This window comes from Symsagittifera roscoffensis, chromosome 7 (genome assembly GCF_963678635.1).
Source record: "Symsagittifera roscoffensis chromosome 7, txSymRosc1.1, whole genome shotgun sequence".
In the NCBI taxonomy this organism is placed as follows: Eukaryota; Metazoa; Xenacoelomorpha; order Acoela; family Convolutidae; genus Symsagittifera; species Symsagittifera roscoffensis.
In genome coordinates, this window is record NC_087068.1 from 50,450,663 (window position 1) to 50,469,902 (window position 19,240).

At 37.4% G+C, this 19,240-nt stretch overlaps 2 protein-coding genes across 2 annotated transcripts in view; one reads left to right on the forward strand and one right to left on the reverse strand.

Moving 5' to 3' along the window:
- Window positions 1-8,325: 8,325 nt before the first annotated feature.
- Window positions 8,326-14,276, reverse strand: LOC134851355 (uncharacterized). Its single transcript, XM_063867400.1, has 3 exons — window positions 13,948-14,276; window positions 10,494-10,587; window positions 8,326-8,952 (listed from the first exon to the last, which is right to left on the reverse strand). The coding sequence occupies exons 1-3, from the start codon at window positions 14,094-14,096 to the stop codon at window positions 8,491-8,493; spliced, it is 705 nt and encodes a 234-aa protein (XP_063723470.1). The 5' UTR covers window positions 14,097-14,276; the 3' UTR covers window positions 8,326-8,490.
- The window catches only part of LOC134851354 (uncharacterized), a 280,704-nt gene continuing 272,559 nt past the window's right edge, over window positions 11,096-19,240 (forward strand). Inside the window, exon 1 of the mRNA XM_063867399.1 lies at window positions 11,096-11,105. The gene's annotated coding sequence lies outside the window, so the exon portion shown is untranslated. The remainder of the gene's footprint in view (window positions 11,106-19,240) is intronic.

Below are 19,240 nucleotides of genomic sequence, written 5' to 3' on the forward strand. Positions count from 1 at the left end.
TTTAATTTGGATTTCTATATGGAAGTTACCATTTTCCAGAGTGACATTGTTTTGAAGCTAAGCTTCTGTATACTCAGAAGTTTTTTTAATCCCTCGCAAAAACACAACTTAATTTGATCAAACGTTCCATAATTGTCAGATAAAAATAGTCGATTTAAACGCAGAAAACAATGCGAATGGCGGTGTTAGAAATAACGAAGTATTCGAAGTCAGTGTCTCAATTATTCTCCAAAGCGTTCATTTTTGTAGAATTACAATTTCCGATTCTCTGCTAATTTTTATGTGTTTATAAGCCGTGCGTCCTCGGCGTCTCATGATCAAACTGATCATTTTTTTATTTCTGCTTCAGAATTACTTATTCGTACTTTTTATTAAAATTAGGACCTTCTCAAACGAATTTCATTTTTGGTAGTTTTCAATGAATGTTGATTCATTGAAAAGGTGGCAATGAAGTTTCTTTTTTATCTTGAAAAGATGAAAACGAATTCCAATGATTGTTTACATCGGACTTCATTTTCACCATTCAACAATTTTAAGAACTATAAAATGCGTTACAACTTCGAACTGCTTTTAAAACAGTTAATTCTGTAATCAAAAATTTAATTATGAATGACATTAACGTTCCTGAAACGAGTGAACAAACTCTATTCGAGGATTTAAAAATCGACCACTTAAGATCTAACTCCCGCAGAAAAATCATTCAAAAGCTATTTTGCAGTTTCAATTTTCAATTTGTCAAATCATCTGCTTCACGGGGAACAAAACATTTCTAAATCACTGAGTGATGTTTTTTACAGCAATTATAACAAAAACTGTGCAGTTGAAATACAAAAAAAAAACACAGTAAGTGATCACTTTACTGTTAAAAGTGAAACTAATTCCGCAGTTGATGCTGTTGAAGGAAATCGTAAAGCCAAACATAGAGCTTGGATTATTCAAGCAAAGACTTTGTATGTGAGAGGCTGGTTTTTCGTTTACAACATGAAATACAGAAATCATGCAAAAACTTTAATAATTGCAACTCGACTGGTGATAATTTCCTTGAGATCTTGGATCGCGAAATTGCACGGTTAGTTCCAAAAAAAATTGGACACCAAAAGTCATAAAAAACTGGATAAATAACGAGTGACAAATTCTGTAAACAAACGAAACAAACTCCACCGTGATTAATTGCATCTTAAAAACCAAGAACCTGAAGATAAACTTTGTAAACAAAAAAAAATCGGACGAAGATTGCAATTTTTTCATATTCATTTTTTTTGCTTTCTGTTTTAGTCATGCTTCCACACCAACTCATTTAACGCTTTTATCATTTTAAAGTGACATTGGAAGGAAGATGTCAAGCACAAGTGATGCATTTGTCAAGAAACAGTTGAAAAAACCAAATTGTATATCGAAATGTTTTAGGCCTAACCAGTTTAAGTGTCTTGTTGTCTTGTAGTTTTCTAGTAGCATAATTCGGTAAAAAAAATCAACTAAAAGTTTTTTAACTTCAAACTTCAAATTACAAACTTTGGATTGTATATTTGTTTCCTTTTGCTCATAATTATTGCTGAAATTGGTGAAGTAGTTAACGCTTTCCAATTTTCAAATAATCGGTTGTTTCGTTTCTGGTATTTTCTTGGAATTCTCCTGGGTATTGCTAATTTGACTACTTTCAATCGGACTTCTGTTCGCCACACAAACACTCATAGCCGCAGACAAAACCAGCAAAATAACAAACCCCAAAAGAATTTTATAAATCATTCTAAATGAATCACAAAAAGATATCGTTTTTTAACAATTTCCAAGTTCAGTCATTAACTCGCAATGTTTTTTTTGCTTGTAAACGCGAATAAATATCAACTCATCAAAAAAATGACAGTACATGGTCAAGCCATCTGCTTCAAAAACAACTGTACTTTGGTGAACTAATGAAAAGAAACAAATAATACAACTGATAAAAATTTACGTGTGCTGTTTTTTTCTGAAGTCAAGTTGCGGTTAAACTCGAAAACATAAAGATACAGAAAACGTGAACAACATTTTCAAGCATATATTGTTTTTCTGCGGGAGTTCAAGTAGTTTTTGTGTTTAGTTTTTCAAAATCAAAATACTGTATTCGATGGTCAAAAACTGTAGTCACACGTGGCTGTAAAACTCAAGCAGAGTTAAAAGATAGCCATAACACTAGACTTAAGTTTAGGACGTAAGTTAACGCGGCATAATTATTTACAGCTGTATGTGGAAAAAGAATAGCAACACAAAAAAATCCAAGAAATGTTGAATCTTTTTGAATCTCGTTTCATTTTTTCAAATCTTTCATCAGCAAAAAAGCATTCGGCTTATTCGGAAATCTAATCCAGATTTCGGCAATCTAATCTATCATGATTTGAAAATGAACGAAAGTTGATTGAAAAAAAAATATGTAAAAGACAAAAACGACCTTGAAATTTTGTTTTAAAATCCAAGCTATCACCAAAGTTGCGACTTTTAGTCGATATAGGCTTTGCCTCTGTGTTGAATTTGAAAACATGTTAGTGTTATCTAGACTACGAAAAAAAATGTTTTGGGTTTCTATATGGAAGTTACCAATTTCCAGTGTGACATTGTTTTGAAGCTAAGCTTCTGTATATTGAGAAGTTTTTTAAATCCCTCGCAAAAACACAACTTAATTTGAACAAATGTTCCCTAATTGTCAGATTAAAGTAGTCGATTGAAACGCAGAAAACAATGCGAATGGCGGTGTTAGAAATAACGAAGTATTCGAAGTCAGTGTCTCAATTTTTCTCCAAAGCTTTCTTTTTTATAGAATTACAATTTTCGATTCTCTGCTAATTTTTATGTGTGTTTAAGCCGTGCGTCCTCGGCGTCTCATGATCAAACTGCTCATTTTTTTTTACATCTGGTTCAGAATTATTTATTCGTACTTTTTAGTAAAATTAAGACCTCAAACTAATATCATTTTTGGTAGTTTTCAATGTTTGTTGATTCATTGAAAGTGTGGCGTTGATGTTTCTTTTTTATATTGAAATGATGAAAATGAATTCCAATGACTGTTTACATCGGAATTCATTTTCACCATTCAACAATTTTAAGAACTATAAAATGCGAAGTTCGAACTACTTTTAAAACATTTAATTCTGTTATCAAAGATTTAATTATGAATGACATCAACGTTTCTGAAACGAGTGAACACACTCTATGCGCGGATTTAAAAATCGACCAATAAAGATTTAACTCCCGCAGAACAATAATTCAAGAGCTGTTTTGCTTTAGAATCCAAGCTATCACCAAAGTTTCGACTATTAGTCGATAAAAACATGTTGGTGGTATCTAGACCTTTACGACTACGAAGAAATTTAATTTGGATTTCTTTATGGAAGTTACCATTTTCCAGAGTGACATTGTTTTGAAGCTAAGCTGCTGTATACTCAGAAGTTTTTTTAATCCCTCGCAAAAACACAACTTAATTTGAACAAACATTCCATAATTGTCAGATAAAAATAGTCGATTCAAACGCAGAAAACAATGCGAATGGCGGTGTTAGAAATAACGAAGTATTCGAAGTCAGTGTCTCAATTATTCTCCAAAGCGTTCATTTTTTGTAGAATTACAATTTACGATTCTCTGCTAATTTTTATGTGTTTATAAGCCGTGCGTCCTCGGCGTCTCATGATCAAACTGATCATTTTTTTATTTCTGGTTCAGGATTACTTATTCCTACTTTTTATTAAAATTAGGACCTTCTCAAACGAATTTCATTTTCGGTAGTTTTCAATGTTTGTTGATTCATTGAAAGTGTGGCGTTGATGTTTCTTTTTTATATTGAAATGATGAAAATGAATTCCAATGACTGTTTACATCGGAATTCATTTTCACCATTCAACAATTTTAAGAACTATAAAATGCGAACTTCGAACTACTTTTAAAACATTTAATTCTGTTATCAAAGATTTAATTATGAATGACATCAACGTTTCTGAAACGAGTGAACACACTCTATGCGCGGATTTAAAAATCGACCAATAAAGATTTAACTCCCGCAGAACAATAATTCAAGAGCTGTTTTGCTTTAGAATCCAAGCTATCACCAAAGTTTCGACTTTTATTCGATAAAAACATGTTGGTGTTATCTAGACCTTTACGACTACGAAGAAATTTAATTTGGATTTCTATATGGAAGTTACCATTTTCCAGAGTGACATTGTTTTGAAGCTAAGCTTCTGTATACTCAGAAGTTTTTTTAATCCCTCGCAAAAACACAACTTAATTTGATCAAACGTTCCATAATTGTCAGATAAAAATAGTCGATTTAAACACAGAAAACAATGCGAATGGCGGTGTTAGAAATAACGAAGTATTCGAAGTCAGTGTCTCAATTATTCTCCAAAGCGTTCATTTTTGTAGAATTACAATTTCCGATTCTCTGCTAATTTTTATGTGTTTATAAGCCGTGCGTCCTCGGCGTCTCATGATCAAACTGATCATTTTTTTATTTCTGCTTCAGAATTACTTATTCGTACTTTTTATTAAAATTAGGACCTTCTCAAACGAATTTCATTTTTGGTAGTTTTCAATGAATGTTGATTCATTGAAAAGGTGGCAATGAAGTTTCTTTTTTATCTTGAAAAGATGAAAACGAATTCCAATGATTGTTTACATCGGACTTCATTTTCACCATTCAACAATTTTAAGAACTATAAAATGCGTTACAACTTCGAACTGCTTTTAAAACAGTTAATTCTGTAATCAAAAATTTAATTATGAATGACATTAACGTTCCTGAAACGAGTGAACAAACTCTATTCGAGGATTTAAAAATCGACCACTTAAGATCTAACTCCCGCAGAAAAATCATTCAAAAGCTATTTTGCAGTTTCAATTTTCAATTTGTCAAATCATCTGCTTCACGGGGAACAAAACATTTCTAAATCACTGAGTGATGTTTTTTACAGCAATTATAACAAAAACTGTGCAGTTGAAATACAAAAAAAAAACACAGTAAGTGATCACTTTACTGTTAAAAGTGAAACTAATTCCGCAGTTGATGCTGTTGAAGGAAATCGTAAAGCCAAACATAGAGCTTGGATTATTCAAGCAAAGACTTTGTATGTGAGAGGCTGGTTTTTCGTTTACAACATGAAATACAGAAATCATGCAAAAACTTTAATAATTGCAACTCGACTGGTGATAATTTCCTTGAGATCTTGGATCGCGAAATTGCACGGTTAGTTCCAAAAAAATTGGACACCAAAAGTCATAAAAAACTGGATAAATAACGAGTGACAAATTCTGTAAACAAACGAAACAAACTCCACCGTGATTAATTGCATCTTAAAAACCAAGAACCTGAAGATAAACTTTGTAAACAAAAAAAAATCGGACGAAATATGTTATAAGCAAAGCGAAGAAAAATTATTATCCAAACAAACTCAACTGCAAATCAAAAAACGAATGCCGGCAGTTCTTTAAAGTTCTCTCGGAAGTTACTGGCAAAGATTTTTAAAAAATCCAATTTGCCTAAGGCTTCTAAAAATATATGTGCTTTTGTACCAGCAATTATAAATATCTTCAATCCTTGCTTAATGCACTCCATTTTATCCGGTAGTTTCAAGTTGGCTAAAATATTACCAATTCACAAAGATGTGATCTCACATCTCGGAAATTTTAGACCCATTTCAATACTTCGCACTCTAAGTAAAGTTCTTGAGCGTTTGCTCCATAATCGCATAACTAGTTATCATGAAAAATTCGATCTTCTTACACCAAATCAATTTGGTGTCAGACAAAAATTGAGAACTACTGATGCACTAATAGAGCTATCTCAAAGCATTTGGGACAGCTGGGAGAACAAATCTAAAAATGTATTATTTTTGTATTTGAAAAAAGCGTTTGATACAGTTAAGTAATCTATCTTACTCGAAAAAATCAAAATTTTGGAATTAGAGGGAAAGTGAATGACTTGATTGAATCAAAGTTGAACGATAGAAGTCATTAAGCCTTTATAGAGCCGTTTACTTCGCAAATTGAAAACAAAAAATTTAGAGTTCCCCAAGCTTCTATTCTTGGTCCCCTACTCTTCCTCATTTACATGAATGATATTGATACGTGTTGCCACCATTTTCATACTATTATCTACGCGGAAGATACAGCTCTGATAAACAAACGGGACAATGACACGCTGAGCTGCAAATGCTTAATTGAAAACAAGTTATCACTTAAAACTGACAAAACCAAACTGATTAATTTCACAAAATCTAGAAAAATAAATTATATGAAAGTCAAAATGAGTAGGGATTCTATTGAAAACATTTAAATTTCTAAATACTAAAGACTGTACGCGAACTGAACTAGATCGCGAACTGAACTTTGTTGAGCACATAAAATTACTCAAGAAAAAACTAAGTCGTTTCTCCAGAAATTATTACCAATTAAGGAAAACCATAAATTCAAAACAACATAGCATACAGAAACCATACAGAAGTTCGATCCAAACAATAATTCAATTTGGTGTTCTGCTTTACGGAACAGCTAGTAGATTAAGATAAACTAGTTGAAAAAAAAAACGTCGTAGATTAGTACGGGTGATGTTTCGAAGGAAAAAATTTCAGTCAATAAAAAACATTGTTATTCCACATAGATAATATTCAATACAGAACTTACATCGAAATGAAGATTTGAAGCTTTCCGGCAAAATACTACGTGGCGATAAAATAGGAAATGCAATAAAACCTTTACTGAACAAAGAATATCTGGATAATCTCGCTAGTAGCCGGACTTGTTCACAAAAAAAGCTCGAGGCAAAACGCATAGACAATTGATCAATCTTTAAGTTTGCGGATTAGGTCCATCTTTAAACAATTAAATTTCATTTTTTAGAGTTATCCGGATTTTATCAATAGTCTTTCAAAGGGCAGTTGGGACCATTTTCATCAAAACTTTCTTGACAATTTTATTCTGGGCTGTTCGGATTATTTCTGATAAATTTTGTGGATTTAAATTAAGATTATTGGGCTGACTGTAGTGTTACTTTCTCAAGGCATGGGTCATTCTTTTTAAGGTAAAAAATTAGCTAAAATTACTAATGTTTGAATTATAAGAATTGAGATTTACTTTAAACTGTTTTGCTTTCTGAGGCATCCCTCGGCACATTCGTTTGAAATTTTTAGGATGCCCTCTCAAACCTATATTAATCTTAAACTAATGAACTTAATTTTGTGTATATCATTGGTTTGAAAACAATTTATTATTATTATCAAAGAAACCAAAACTATTTTTATACCGTTGACAATAAAGCTCTCAAAAACATTAGCTATTTTCAAAATAAACACGAGCTTAGACAAAAAAGGCCTTGCACTACATTCGAGACACGAAGATATGATACGTGGAATAGTCATTTTAAAAAATATGCTAATTCAAAAATGCAATTTTTTTTAAAGGCTAACATCGGCCGCCAACTTATTCTATATTATAATTTGAAATCTGAATCTGAACCTTGAGTGGTAAAGAAAAATTCAGCTGAGCACTTCAAATTTAAGTGCTCACTTTTGACAGACCGCGAATGATTCGCAAGTAAACATAGACCCTCGTTTCGTCTTCCTTTCGAAGAATTAAAAATTGATTGTTGCGCGGTATTGTAGTTCTACTAAACTTTACATTAGGTCACCCAAGAGGAACCCTTCATGCACGAAAATTATGTCAGCCAATCAAAAGGCGAAAAGAATTGACCTGCAAAATAAGTCAGTTTTGAACTGTTCAAAGGGCTCAGATTAGATAAAAATTTTGGCAACTTTGAATTTTAGAAAGAGGCGAAGCTGCGCATTGCAAACAAATGAGAAAACAAAAAGAAATTCGAGAAAACGACAAAAAGAAACGACGAAAAGAGTTAGGTTGAAAAAACTGTCCATAATAATACACTACGCTCACAAGCTCGCTTGTGTTATAATGGAGAGGTAGTTGAAGCCTTTTGGCGATACTAAAAACAAATGGAGAAAATAAAAAAGAATAACTAGAAACAAAAATCTATTTTCTTTTTCAATTTCTTTATTTTGCATCAACTTTTTTATTTTCATTTTTTTGTTGTCATTTTTTTATATTTTACTTGTGTGATTTCTTTCTATGAAATTGTATTTAAAACCGAGCGCGTGAAGAATGGATTAAGAGACAATACTCGACAGGTAGAACTGCCTTTTTGATGTTCTCTCGAGTGAATTCAATGAATTGTGATATAAAAATCCAATGAATCACTCGAACACGAATTTGCTATCGAAGAATATATATGGGAATATTGCAATCTGGCATTCTCTACATACACGTTTTCGTATTTAGGCATCTGGCTACAACTTATGGCGAAAAATAAATTAGCAGTCGACCAACACAAACTACTCTTTGTACACAAAAAAAATCATATGTACGCTCTTCAAGATGATTTAAATAATTCAACATTTCATAATTCAAGAAAATCAATAATTTCAACAAACGCAAAAGGAAAATGTTTTCAAATCAAGTTTATTCAGCGTCAATCAGCTTTTTCTCTCTTTTTGTTTCCTCCTCTCTTATTTTAAGATCATCAACAGCCCGGTTAAGATTGAAACCCCGTGGATACTTTTTTCTTGAAGATCGCCTCACGTCAGCTTCATCATCCTCGGCCAAATTCTGCAGTCGAGTTTCTTCAAGTTCAAGTTCAGTTTCAACTGCCACTTGAACAAAATCGTTCAAGTTGTTATCAACCGTCTCGTGGATATCTGCGATTTTTTGTTCCATATCTTCAGAAGAAATGTTCGAAGCCATAGAAGCATCAACAAAGAGCGCTTTTGCAGTTCGTGAAAGATGGCCTAAGTAACATGCCACTGACTCGTTCATATTTGACGTTTGATTCAATGTTTTCTCAAGTGCCGCTGCTCCGGATTTTTTCAGCGTCTCGTTATGAATTTTTAGAACAGTCTCGTCCATTTCAACTTCTTGGGCACTCTGAAAATATGTTGCGATTAGAATCCAAAATAAGAAAAATCGTAAGCAGACGTCATTTTATTATCATTCAATTTCGCTAAATTTTCGTAATATCATAAAATTTTCGTATATTCTTTTCCAATTAGGGTGATCGAATTCAGTAAAAAAACCTAAATGAGAGGCAGTTAAGTCAAATTAATTTTCAGAAAAAGCTGATTTGAATTTAGATCTCCGTCTTGTGTCATTCGTAAATTTCGTAATCTGAAAAACAGAAAAATTCTGGTTTCTTAAGATTTTTCTAGAATCAAAATCATGACCAGGGGCGGATTTAGGGGGGGGGGGGGGGGGGGTTACGGGGGCGGACGCCTTCTCTTAGGGATTCGACCCCCTGCCGCCCCAAAGGGTCCCACCTTTAGTACTTTTTAAGAAATCCATTTTTGGCCTACCTACCCTTAAAATTTTCCAAAGGCGCCAATATATACTGACTTTGAGGGGGAGTGCGCGACAAAAAAAACGCGATTTTTTTGTCAAAATTTTCCAAAAAAGTGCCCAAAAACGGTTTTTTTACCTCTTTTTTCAAAAATTTGCTTGCGGCGCAGAAAATTTTGCCAAAACAGCGTCTTTTTAGTTCTTTAGGACAGCTCGGAAAATCAATTTGGTCGACCTAAAAAAAAAGGTCGTCAAGCCCCTGATCATGACTCAAAAGGGCTTCAATATGTTCGGTTACATAGCAGTATTTATACAACCGCGTATTCAGACTCGTCAGTATTTAGACAATTACTGTTTCAACCAATCAGAATCGAGACAAGAAATTAATAAATAATTATTATTTATTTTGGATTATTTATGTCTTTTCTCGATTCTGATTGGTTCATACAGTATTTGTCTAAATACTGACGAGTATGAATACGCGTTTGTCTAAATACAGGCTGCACTCCAATATGTTCCCACGCCTGAATTCCTATGATTATTCTTTGAGCGAATCAAAAATTTGGGATCGATACATTTCTTATAAACTTTAAGTTCGTTTGAGCAATTCCAAGGTCGTAACAGAATATGCAGAACAAACCAAATTCGATGGAACCCTTAATCTGAGATTTGGCACTGGGGCAGCTTGAGCAAAGAGGATCAGCGGATTGATGGGTTCACGCTTTCTCTTGATCCCATCAATCAGATTTTCATTCCAGTTTTCGAGAAAATGGAAATAATCCAAACAAATAGGTCGAAAATTCTCTCCATTGAAAATTTCGTAAAACGTCCGGTTAAGTAAAAAGAGACTAAATGAATATCCAGGCACCCAGGGGAGTAACCAGTCGCTCAACCAGTCTCTCCGTTGATACCACTTTTTTGAAAATCGGTAAAGTTGTTTTCGAGAAAAGTTTTTTAAAAATCTTGATTTTCTTAATTTCTTTACCTAGTGGTTGCAAAATTCTGTTGTACTTGCATAACAACCCGCTATTCTTGTTTCCATAGCATAAATCAGCCTTGGGACTTAAATAGGTGAAAACTCAAATGGTCCATAAAAAACATCATTAAAAACACCCCTGGTTCAATTCTCTCACCATTTCACAATCTTCTGCATCTTCAGTTTCTTCCTCTTCAGGAGCACAATTCTCCTTATCACTCTGATGACACACTGCTTCTTGGTCATTGCTTCTACACACAAAAATATGATCATTAGAAACTAATCGATTTAACATCCGATTCACAGTACTTTTTAGAAAAACGTATCAAAAAGTATCAAAAACATACAAATTTAAAAAATACTCGAATTAAAACAGTGAAAGATTAAAAAATCAGCTAAGGATACTTGATACTTTCCGCTTTTTTTGTCTAGCAAAACTATAGATTTCGAAAATTTACAATTGAGTGACAAAAATTAGCTATGCAGTATATCTCTAAATACGTCACAGATACATGCAAGTAGCAAGCCTAGTTCCCGAGCATAGCATAAAAAGATATAGAGCACTGGACAATTTGTAAACCGGAACAAGACTGCTCGTATCTGAGGGCGAAGCCCAGAATGTTCCGACTGCATTTTAAGGCCAATTGAAAACAATTTTGGTTGAATAACCGAAAGAAAATAAAAACGAAAAATTTTTCTTCGTTTTGTCTTCATTTATCCCCCATACGCAAGTTAAAATACAATGAATTTTTAACGCCCCTTATTAAATTAATACAAAATTGCTCATATCAGAGCAAAGCCCTGAATGACCCGACTACCCATCAACTGGTTTTAGGCTGATAAGTTATTGAAGTGTTATAAAATTTATTAAAGTGTTAACAACTGAGTCGTAGACGAAATTATTAAGAACAATAAGCTTGTCTCAGTTAAATTTGGAACGATTTTATAGTGCAGGATGATTCACCAGGCTAAATAATTCGCATTACTCTTTCAGCATCAAAGCTTAAAGCGAGCAGTTTAGTAGGTCTCGTTTCAGACTGACCATGCAGTCACACTAATAGAGCGGTGTGCGAGCACGGTAGGGCTCCGGTAGGTCATGGGATCGAGCTCCCAATCGCGCTATTAGTCTTTTTGAAATTGGTCTGATTAAAAACATCGCCCAAGCATATATTCCCCACATTCTTCTAAAGTCGGAACGGAAAGGTGAATAACTATTTCAAAACAGCATGCCTCTTTATTCATGAATAATCTTTCCGAGAAATGGTTCACAATGTTTCGAATCACGAACATTTTTGAAAGCTGGATAGAAATCAAGTTTTCATTTTCGCTGTGATGATTCAGCTGAACTAAGCGAAAGAAAAAGGCGACGGTGATATGATTCTCACTACCTAGGTAGACAATTTTAAACAGAGGCCAAGCAGAGTTTCGCAACACTTGCAACGCAAAATAACACATTGCGCTATAAAATAGTAATGCAAAAACAGACAGCAAAAAAAACTGACACAGAAGCGAAGCGGAACTTTTAACCACCTGCGATATAACGCAAGTATAAAAATTCCATTTTAATTGGCAGAAAAGCATGAGGCCCAAATCAGATAGGGCTTCCTCGATTTTAATAACTTCATTTCCTACGTTTTTTTTTCGTAATTGCACAATTTGATAAGGGATCATTTATCCATATTGAAAGGCAAGTTGTTTCTAACGGACCGGTTGTACAGCACATTCAAATCACTTTGAATATCTATTGAGCATACAACCACGCTATGAAATTTGGCGTCATTGGCAAAAAGTAGGGGAAAGGATTGTGCGCACAACTTCGGAAGATCATTAACAAAAACGCGAAACAGTATGGGCCCCAAAATACTCCATTGCGGGACACCGCCAGTAACTTTTATTTGTTACGAGTAAATTCCATTTATGCACACAACTTGTACACGATTTGTCAGATATGATTCGATTAATTTCACGACATTGTTTCAGATGCCAGTTTCATAGAGCTTTTTCAAAAGAAAGCAGACCATGACCCACTCTTTCAAAAACCTTACTGTAGTCAGTAAAGATTATATCAACATCAATTTGACTTTCAATGCCCTGGGTATACTTTTGCAATAAATGATTAATCGGAGAATCGATAACCGCCTTTTCCGTAAGCCAAACTAGGCTGCATGAAAAAAGTAAGGTAATGATAATAGCGTCGAGTCGTCTAAAAACAATCTTTTGTAGGATTTTAGAATTTATTGAAAACCAAGTTACCGGTCTGTACTTTTTAACATTACATTTATCACCTTTTCTAAAGAGTGGACTTGTAATTGCTTGTTTCCAGTCATTTGGAAAACAGCTGTTTGTAAAATTCATCTGAATAACTGTGATAAAGAATGAGAAAGGGTAATGCACATTTTTTTTATACAGTATCGGTGGAATTTCGACAAGTACTTTACTCTTGGTTATGTCCAAGTTCATGCAAATTTCAATTATTTCCTTTTCGAAAACAAATACAGTAGTAAGCAATTTTACGCAATCACTGCCACTGTCCCCTTCAAAGATTGTTGTCGACTTTGTATACATAGACGAGAGGAATATTGAAAATAGTTCTGCTTGTCCTGGTCGTCGGAGGAATTCTCGTAAATTATTTTCCGCGGAGATTTGACTTCCTTAATCATTTAAACCAATTAAATAATTTTGACGTCACTTAATCTGCAGACAGCTTTTGTCCTTTTCAACTTTGTCAATTTCCGCACTACTATCGACTAAATCTATTAATCTTGTGACCTTGGCATGAAATTCTGGAAAATTCTTCCGCGCAGTTTAATTCTTCCGCGCATTACTTTATGTAATGCGAATTTTTTTTGCTGCGTTCTCCACGGTGGCAGCGACATTCTGTGTGCTGTTCTCCTTGGTACATCTTTTGAACTTTATTGGGGACTTAAACAAATTTCGTTTTATTTAGAGTTTCTCGAAATTTTCCAAAATCGCCAATAAAGTAGTCATAAATCAATTTTTTCCAGTAATTGTGCTCAAACAAGGACGATATTTCAGCGTTAAGCTGAACTTTCATAAGGTAGTGAATGTAGTGTCGCTCTTCCTTGTTTATAGATTTTGAAATGAAAACCCGATATGACTCGCCATTGAATGTTGGTTCGAATACTTGGTGCACGTGCTAATATTTTATCAGCTGTATAAGTATTTGAGAACTTAACAAGAATTTGCTTTGCTCGAGGGTTTTGTGGATTGTATTTGCCAAGCCTACGGAAACCAGAAATGTCTTCTTTTCCAACACCCAGTTAATGTACAACATCAAATAATTGTTTTTCATCGTGTTCTAAAGCTTCTTTTCGGTAGGGATTTTTGCGGGCATCGCTTATTTTAGGCAAACCGCTGAACTTTAAAAATTTAGCGTTTTTTAGGTACTTGTAATGTTTTAATTTCGACTTGCTTGAAGTCCCGTCGGCTTGTTGTCCTAGACCCGGGTAGGCAAGCGTCTCTTAACACAAACGTCGTGCGTTCAAACCTCGCTTTGGTTAGACGTCGACAAGTATAACATTTTTTCTATCGCATTTAGCATATAACTAAGAGTGTTCGAAATATTTAATCAATTTTATTGTCGCACATACCCGTCATCCTCGTCATCCCAATCCAATACTTGTTCCATTTCACATTCATTGGAACCATATTTTCTCTCCAATTTGGCGATTAATACTTCGCGTTTAGTGGCCAATTCTTTCATATGCTTTCTAAGTTGTTGTAGAGCTTGCGCATCCATTTGAAGTACCTGGAAAAATCCTCATTTGAGTGATTATAAAGTTGATTATCAGGTTGTAATTTGACTGATTATGGCGAGAAAGCCGAAAACGTTTTCGATCAAATTATTAACATTGATCCCTATTTTTTCTACTATGGTTATTAAGTTAATTGGCATTTTGATAATGAGTTTAAAAAATTCCATGGCAATTCAATAAATTTTACAGTTGAGAAATTTCAATTAATTGCAACAGAATTTTTTGGAACTCGTCATGAAATTGGCAGACAAATTTTCTCATAGTACATAACCCACCAAAAAAAACAGAAGATCGAAAAATTGAGCTGTAAACAAGGACAACAGATAGAATAATGAGAGAGAGAGAGATAGTTAAATTAGAACATCTCATATTCTGAAAGTGACAGGGAAGCAATTCTCCTGGAACTTATCCTAAATCCTTCATTATTATTAATATTATATGAGAGAATGATTTAAACGTAAATTATAAAACTTCAGTCTATGGAGGATTTCTAAGATATTCTTAGATTTTCAATAAACTTAGCCTAATTGTTGTGATAATCTTATGTGCAAGTCGGTCATATGAAAGAAGTTATAGTCATTTTTGGTGTAAATGGATTTTTTAAAATTTTGAATGGGCTCGTCATGCTCAAGTTTTTCGCGATAACTAAAACAGAAAGTCATAAAATCAGAACAGCCAAAATTTAAAATGCGGGAAAGTTAACAAGATCAACCTAGAGTCAAATTGCTTTTCGCCATTTTCCAAATAACAATCAATTTGAAGAAAACTGTCTTGTTCCTGATAATGAGCATCAAGAGTGGATTCGTGAGTGCTACGCTTGGCGCAAAAGAAAACCTTGATTGGGAATGTCGCCGACTCAAGTGACCTAATGTTCTGAAATTTATTGAAACCTTGCGCTGAATATATTATTAGAATCGAACATCTTTGCAAAAGCATGCAATGTGTCAAAATATCAATCCGTTTCACACAATGTTAATTCTGAAACGACAGTAGGACATGACAATTAGTTAACACAAGTTACAAATACAATACGTAAAAACAAAAAACAGTAAATGACAAGGGTCCTTCTACTCGAACATCCCCCCAAGTCGTTGGAGGCGCAATAAACGCCTTGGTGGCATGGTGCGCCTTTAACGACTGACACATACGAGGACCCTGATTTAGGATTGGTGATGAAGGCGCCTGTCGTCCATGCATCGTCACCCCCAAACTTGGGAGGCGGGCGGCGGATCCTCTTCGGTCTGCCTAAAACCGCATCGAGCGCAGGGTCAGCGACTTGGCCTGGTACTGGCGATGCCACTGGGTGTGATGGGGGTGGGTGGGTGGATCGCTGGCTTTCGGTTCCGATGATGTAACGTTGGATTTAGCAGGAGGGTTGACGATGTCAGATGCGGTGCGGCCGGTTCAACCGATTTCGTGTACTTTGTCCACTGGAGCTGGAGTGGCGGACTCCTCGATCTCCTGAACACCCTGTTCGCTGATGAAATTGTGTTGGTTTCCTTAGGGCGTCATATAATCATCGGGTAACGTAGGTGTTTCCAGAGAGGGTGAAGAATCAGTGTCGAGTGGCTTCCGATGTGGAAGTATGGAACGGAATTCTCCTTCTGCGCGGACCTCGAAACGCTGGAATTTCTTCAGGAAGCGGAATTAGCATAGAGTGAGACGGCAAGAACCGTCCACCCGGATGGTGTATTGGTCATTGGCACCTATCTGCCACTCTGGTTCTGAGTCGGCGACATTCCCTGAGTCGGTGACTGCCACTCTGGTTCTGAATCCTAACTGTGTCTTCTATAAACAGAGGAGCAAGCTTGCGTGTATTGCTGTCTAGTCTATCGACCTGCTTTGCCAGCCTAGCTCGAAGAGCATTTTCCTTTGCTCGCCATGTGTGCTTCCAATGATGATCGACCGGGCTGGTTTCATCAAAAACGGAAACTCTGTTTGCAAAAAGAGATGGTGCACGAAGAGAGTCACGAAGAGAGCGACCGAGAAGCACCTGGGCAGGGGACAGGCCGTTGTCACGTTCTGGTGTGTTTCGGAGATGGAGTATGCCACGCATAACGGCATCTGTGTTTATGTTTCCGCTTTTGTCCATATTGTCCACAAGAAGACGTTTCATGGCCTTTACCGCAACCTCTGCACGGCCGTTGGACTGGGAATGATAAGCTGAACATAGTCTATGGGTGATACCTCACCGCGACATGAAATCCTTCATGATGGGCGACGTGTATTCCAGTCCGCCGTCACTGGACAAGTGCTCTGGTACATCAAATTGGGCAAACAATTCCCGCAGCGCTTTTATCAGACCAGCGGCTCCGGTATCTGCGGTGGCTGCGCTAGCTTGTCTCAAGTCAGGCCAATTGTTAAACCTGTCTACCGTTAGGAGGTAATTCTTTCCCCGCACATTGAAACAATCGGTTGCAACTGCCTGCAAGGGTAGCATCGCGCCAAATGGCTTGGCGGCTGGTAGACGCGGTTGGCTGGGTGATATGGAGTCACATGTGCGACACTGTTTATGAACCTACTGGATGTCCGTGGTAATTCCATGACAAACTATCGACGCGTTAGCTCGGCTCATCATCTGAGTGACCCCCCTGGTGAGACCTATGCAGATGCTGGCAAACTTCACTTCTGAGGCTTGCCTGAATGACAGTGCGGTTTCCGTATGTGATGACTCTATCTAATGCCGAGAGACTGTCTCGAAAACGCCAAAAACCGAGGAGATGAGGAAACATTAGCTGGGGCGTGTCTGGTAAGCCATTATTGGCCATGTTCATAAGTTGGAGCATGTGAATGTCTCGACTAAATTTCATCTCGCACGCGCTGCCAGCCACGTGACAGCATGTAACTGGGCCAAGCCTGGCCTGGCCGCGGCTTTAATCTCTTCCTTGGCGTGATCGATGTCATCGACAACCCTCATGGCGTTTAACGCAGCAATAAAGTGAGATTCGTTTTCACGTCCTCGGCTATGTCATTTGGGCGTCGCGAAGTTGCGACTGGCGCAGGGATCTGGAAGCCGGGCACATATGATATCTTGAATCTCTACAGCATCGTCTTCTCCTTAAATGAGAGAAGTCGGTTGTTATCAATCTCATCTAGTGCGCGGTTGCCCAGAAGCTTGACAAGCGGCGGGTGGTCCGTCTGAATGTGGAGGTCATTGCATCCCCAAGTGAAAAATCGTGGGTCTACTAGAGCCCATTTGACAGCAAGGGCCTCGCCTTCCACTGGCCAGTAGTTCTGTTCAGCTTTCTTGAGGAAGCGGGATCCAGCCAGGGTTATCCTCCAGCCATTGCTGGAGCATCCCGTAGTAGTCGAAGAACATGCACAGTACTTTTGGTACAGGAAATATCCGATTCCGGCCTTAGAACCGTGCGGACTGAGCAGGGTGATTCGGTTGGGGTCAAATAATTTCACTCCAGTTTCGATGGCCTTAATGATTTCATCCTTGGACTGCTGGAGTGCGTTCTCCAGTGCGTCGTCCCACTTGAATCTGGACTTTGGAGTCATTAGTGGCTTAAAAAGGGTCATGAGTGCTGTCGACTGCGCGTAGTGCGACACTTGGTTGACGAGTCCAAACTAAGCCTTTATGTTGGAAACGTTTGTAGGTCGCGGAAATTTCTTTATGGCGTCCAGGTACTTTGGCCGTAGTTTCAACAACACGCAAATTCAACAACACGCTCGCAAAATTGGAACTTTTTAGGATTTACGATGATTTCGCTGTTACCAATTAGCGTCAGATAGTCAATAACTCTCCACCCAAGTACTTCCAGCAACTCGTCCCATAATAGTGCGTCGTCCACGCATTTAATCTTCCTGGGGAAGGTGGCTATAATATTGTCATACCGTTGGTTTTAGCCATCCCCCGAGGCTAGGTAACCTTGAGGTGCCACTTTATATTGGTATCTGCCGTATTCCGTGATAAAGGTAGTAAAATGCCGATCCTCCTCAGCGAGTGGAACTGAGTGTTAGCCATTCCAGGCATCAGTCACAGCTCTCCATGTACCCGCCGGTACGATGCGTGCTTGTTTAAAAGGAGGAACAGTGTGATGTGTCTCCCTAACACAGTGGGTGTTTAGTGGGCGCATGTCAACAGTGGAACGTGGCGTGCCGTCCTGTTTTGGCACGACGTGCATTCGTGCTTGCCATTTTGTAGGCACTCCCGAAGGAACCTTTTCGATTATGCCCAGAGCCTCGTCCTGGTCGAGCTAGGCTTTAACCTGCTCACGCCATGCACGGGCACGGTAACTGCCGTATACCATATGCACGGCTGGTGAGGGCATTTATTGAATGCAGACGCCGAGAATGTTTTGAGAAGCCATTCTTTCATCTTCGGGATTATTTCCGGGACCTGAGCAAACGGGAGTTTCCCAGGGCGGCCCTGTGGGTGGTGGTGAATTGGGTAGCCACAAGGAGCATTACCAGATGTCGGTTGCGCTTCTATTCCAGCGGAAGCAGTGGAGCAGATAAGGGAAAAATTGGCGTTAATGATACCCAATTCGTTCATGGCTTGGCGACTTAGGTAGAACAGGTCAGTAAACTCTTTCACATAACCCAGGGCCGCTGTTGTAGCCTTCCGGCCTGTGGACGGTTCGTGCCAGATGTACTCAGGAATAGGGCACCCAGGAAATCGATGTTTTCCCCATTGATGGCCTGCATTCGCTACTTGACCTGGACAAGGTCGGATGTATTTAAGCCGAGACGATCTAACACCTTTTTACCCATAAGACATGACTGCGCGCCTGTATCGGCCACAATTGACAGAGTTGTAGGCGACAAGTTGGGGTGCTTAAGACGTAAGTGGCTGTAATCTGACGCGTCAATAGAGACACGCAACTTGACAATTGGATGTGGCATCGATGCTGCCTGTTTCCAACCGGATGTGCCGTCGAATATGTAGTTTGAGACAACAATAGCCTGCTGTGCCCTCGCATGATCAACACCAGCGGCTGTTACAGGATGCGCCCATGTTGGACTTGTGTCTTCACTGACCGCGACCCCAAACATGTGGAAGAAAGCGCCCGCCTATATTTTGGCCTTTCTTATTGCGGAATTCTGATAGTTTTTTCTTCCAGCAAATCTTGCAAAACTTGTCAGTGACAATAACGTCGGTCCCGGCCACTGTTCTCACCCG

Bases quoted from the DNA above. Each gene is read 5' to 3' on its own strand.
- LOC134851355 (XM_063867400.1), bottom strand. From the start codon at position 14,096: ATGGATGCGCAAGCTCTACAACAACTTAGAAAGCATATGAAAGAATTG. The intron at 10,588-13,947 runs GTATGTGCGACA...TTTTGTGTGTAG, and splicing joins TGGGATGACGAGGATGACGG to AAGCAATGACCAAGAAGCAG. The intron at 8,953-10,493 runs GTGAGAGAATTG...ACATATTTTCAG, and splicing joins ATGCAGAAGATTGTGAAATG to AGTGCCCAAGAAGTTGAAAT.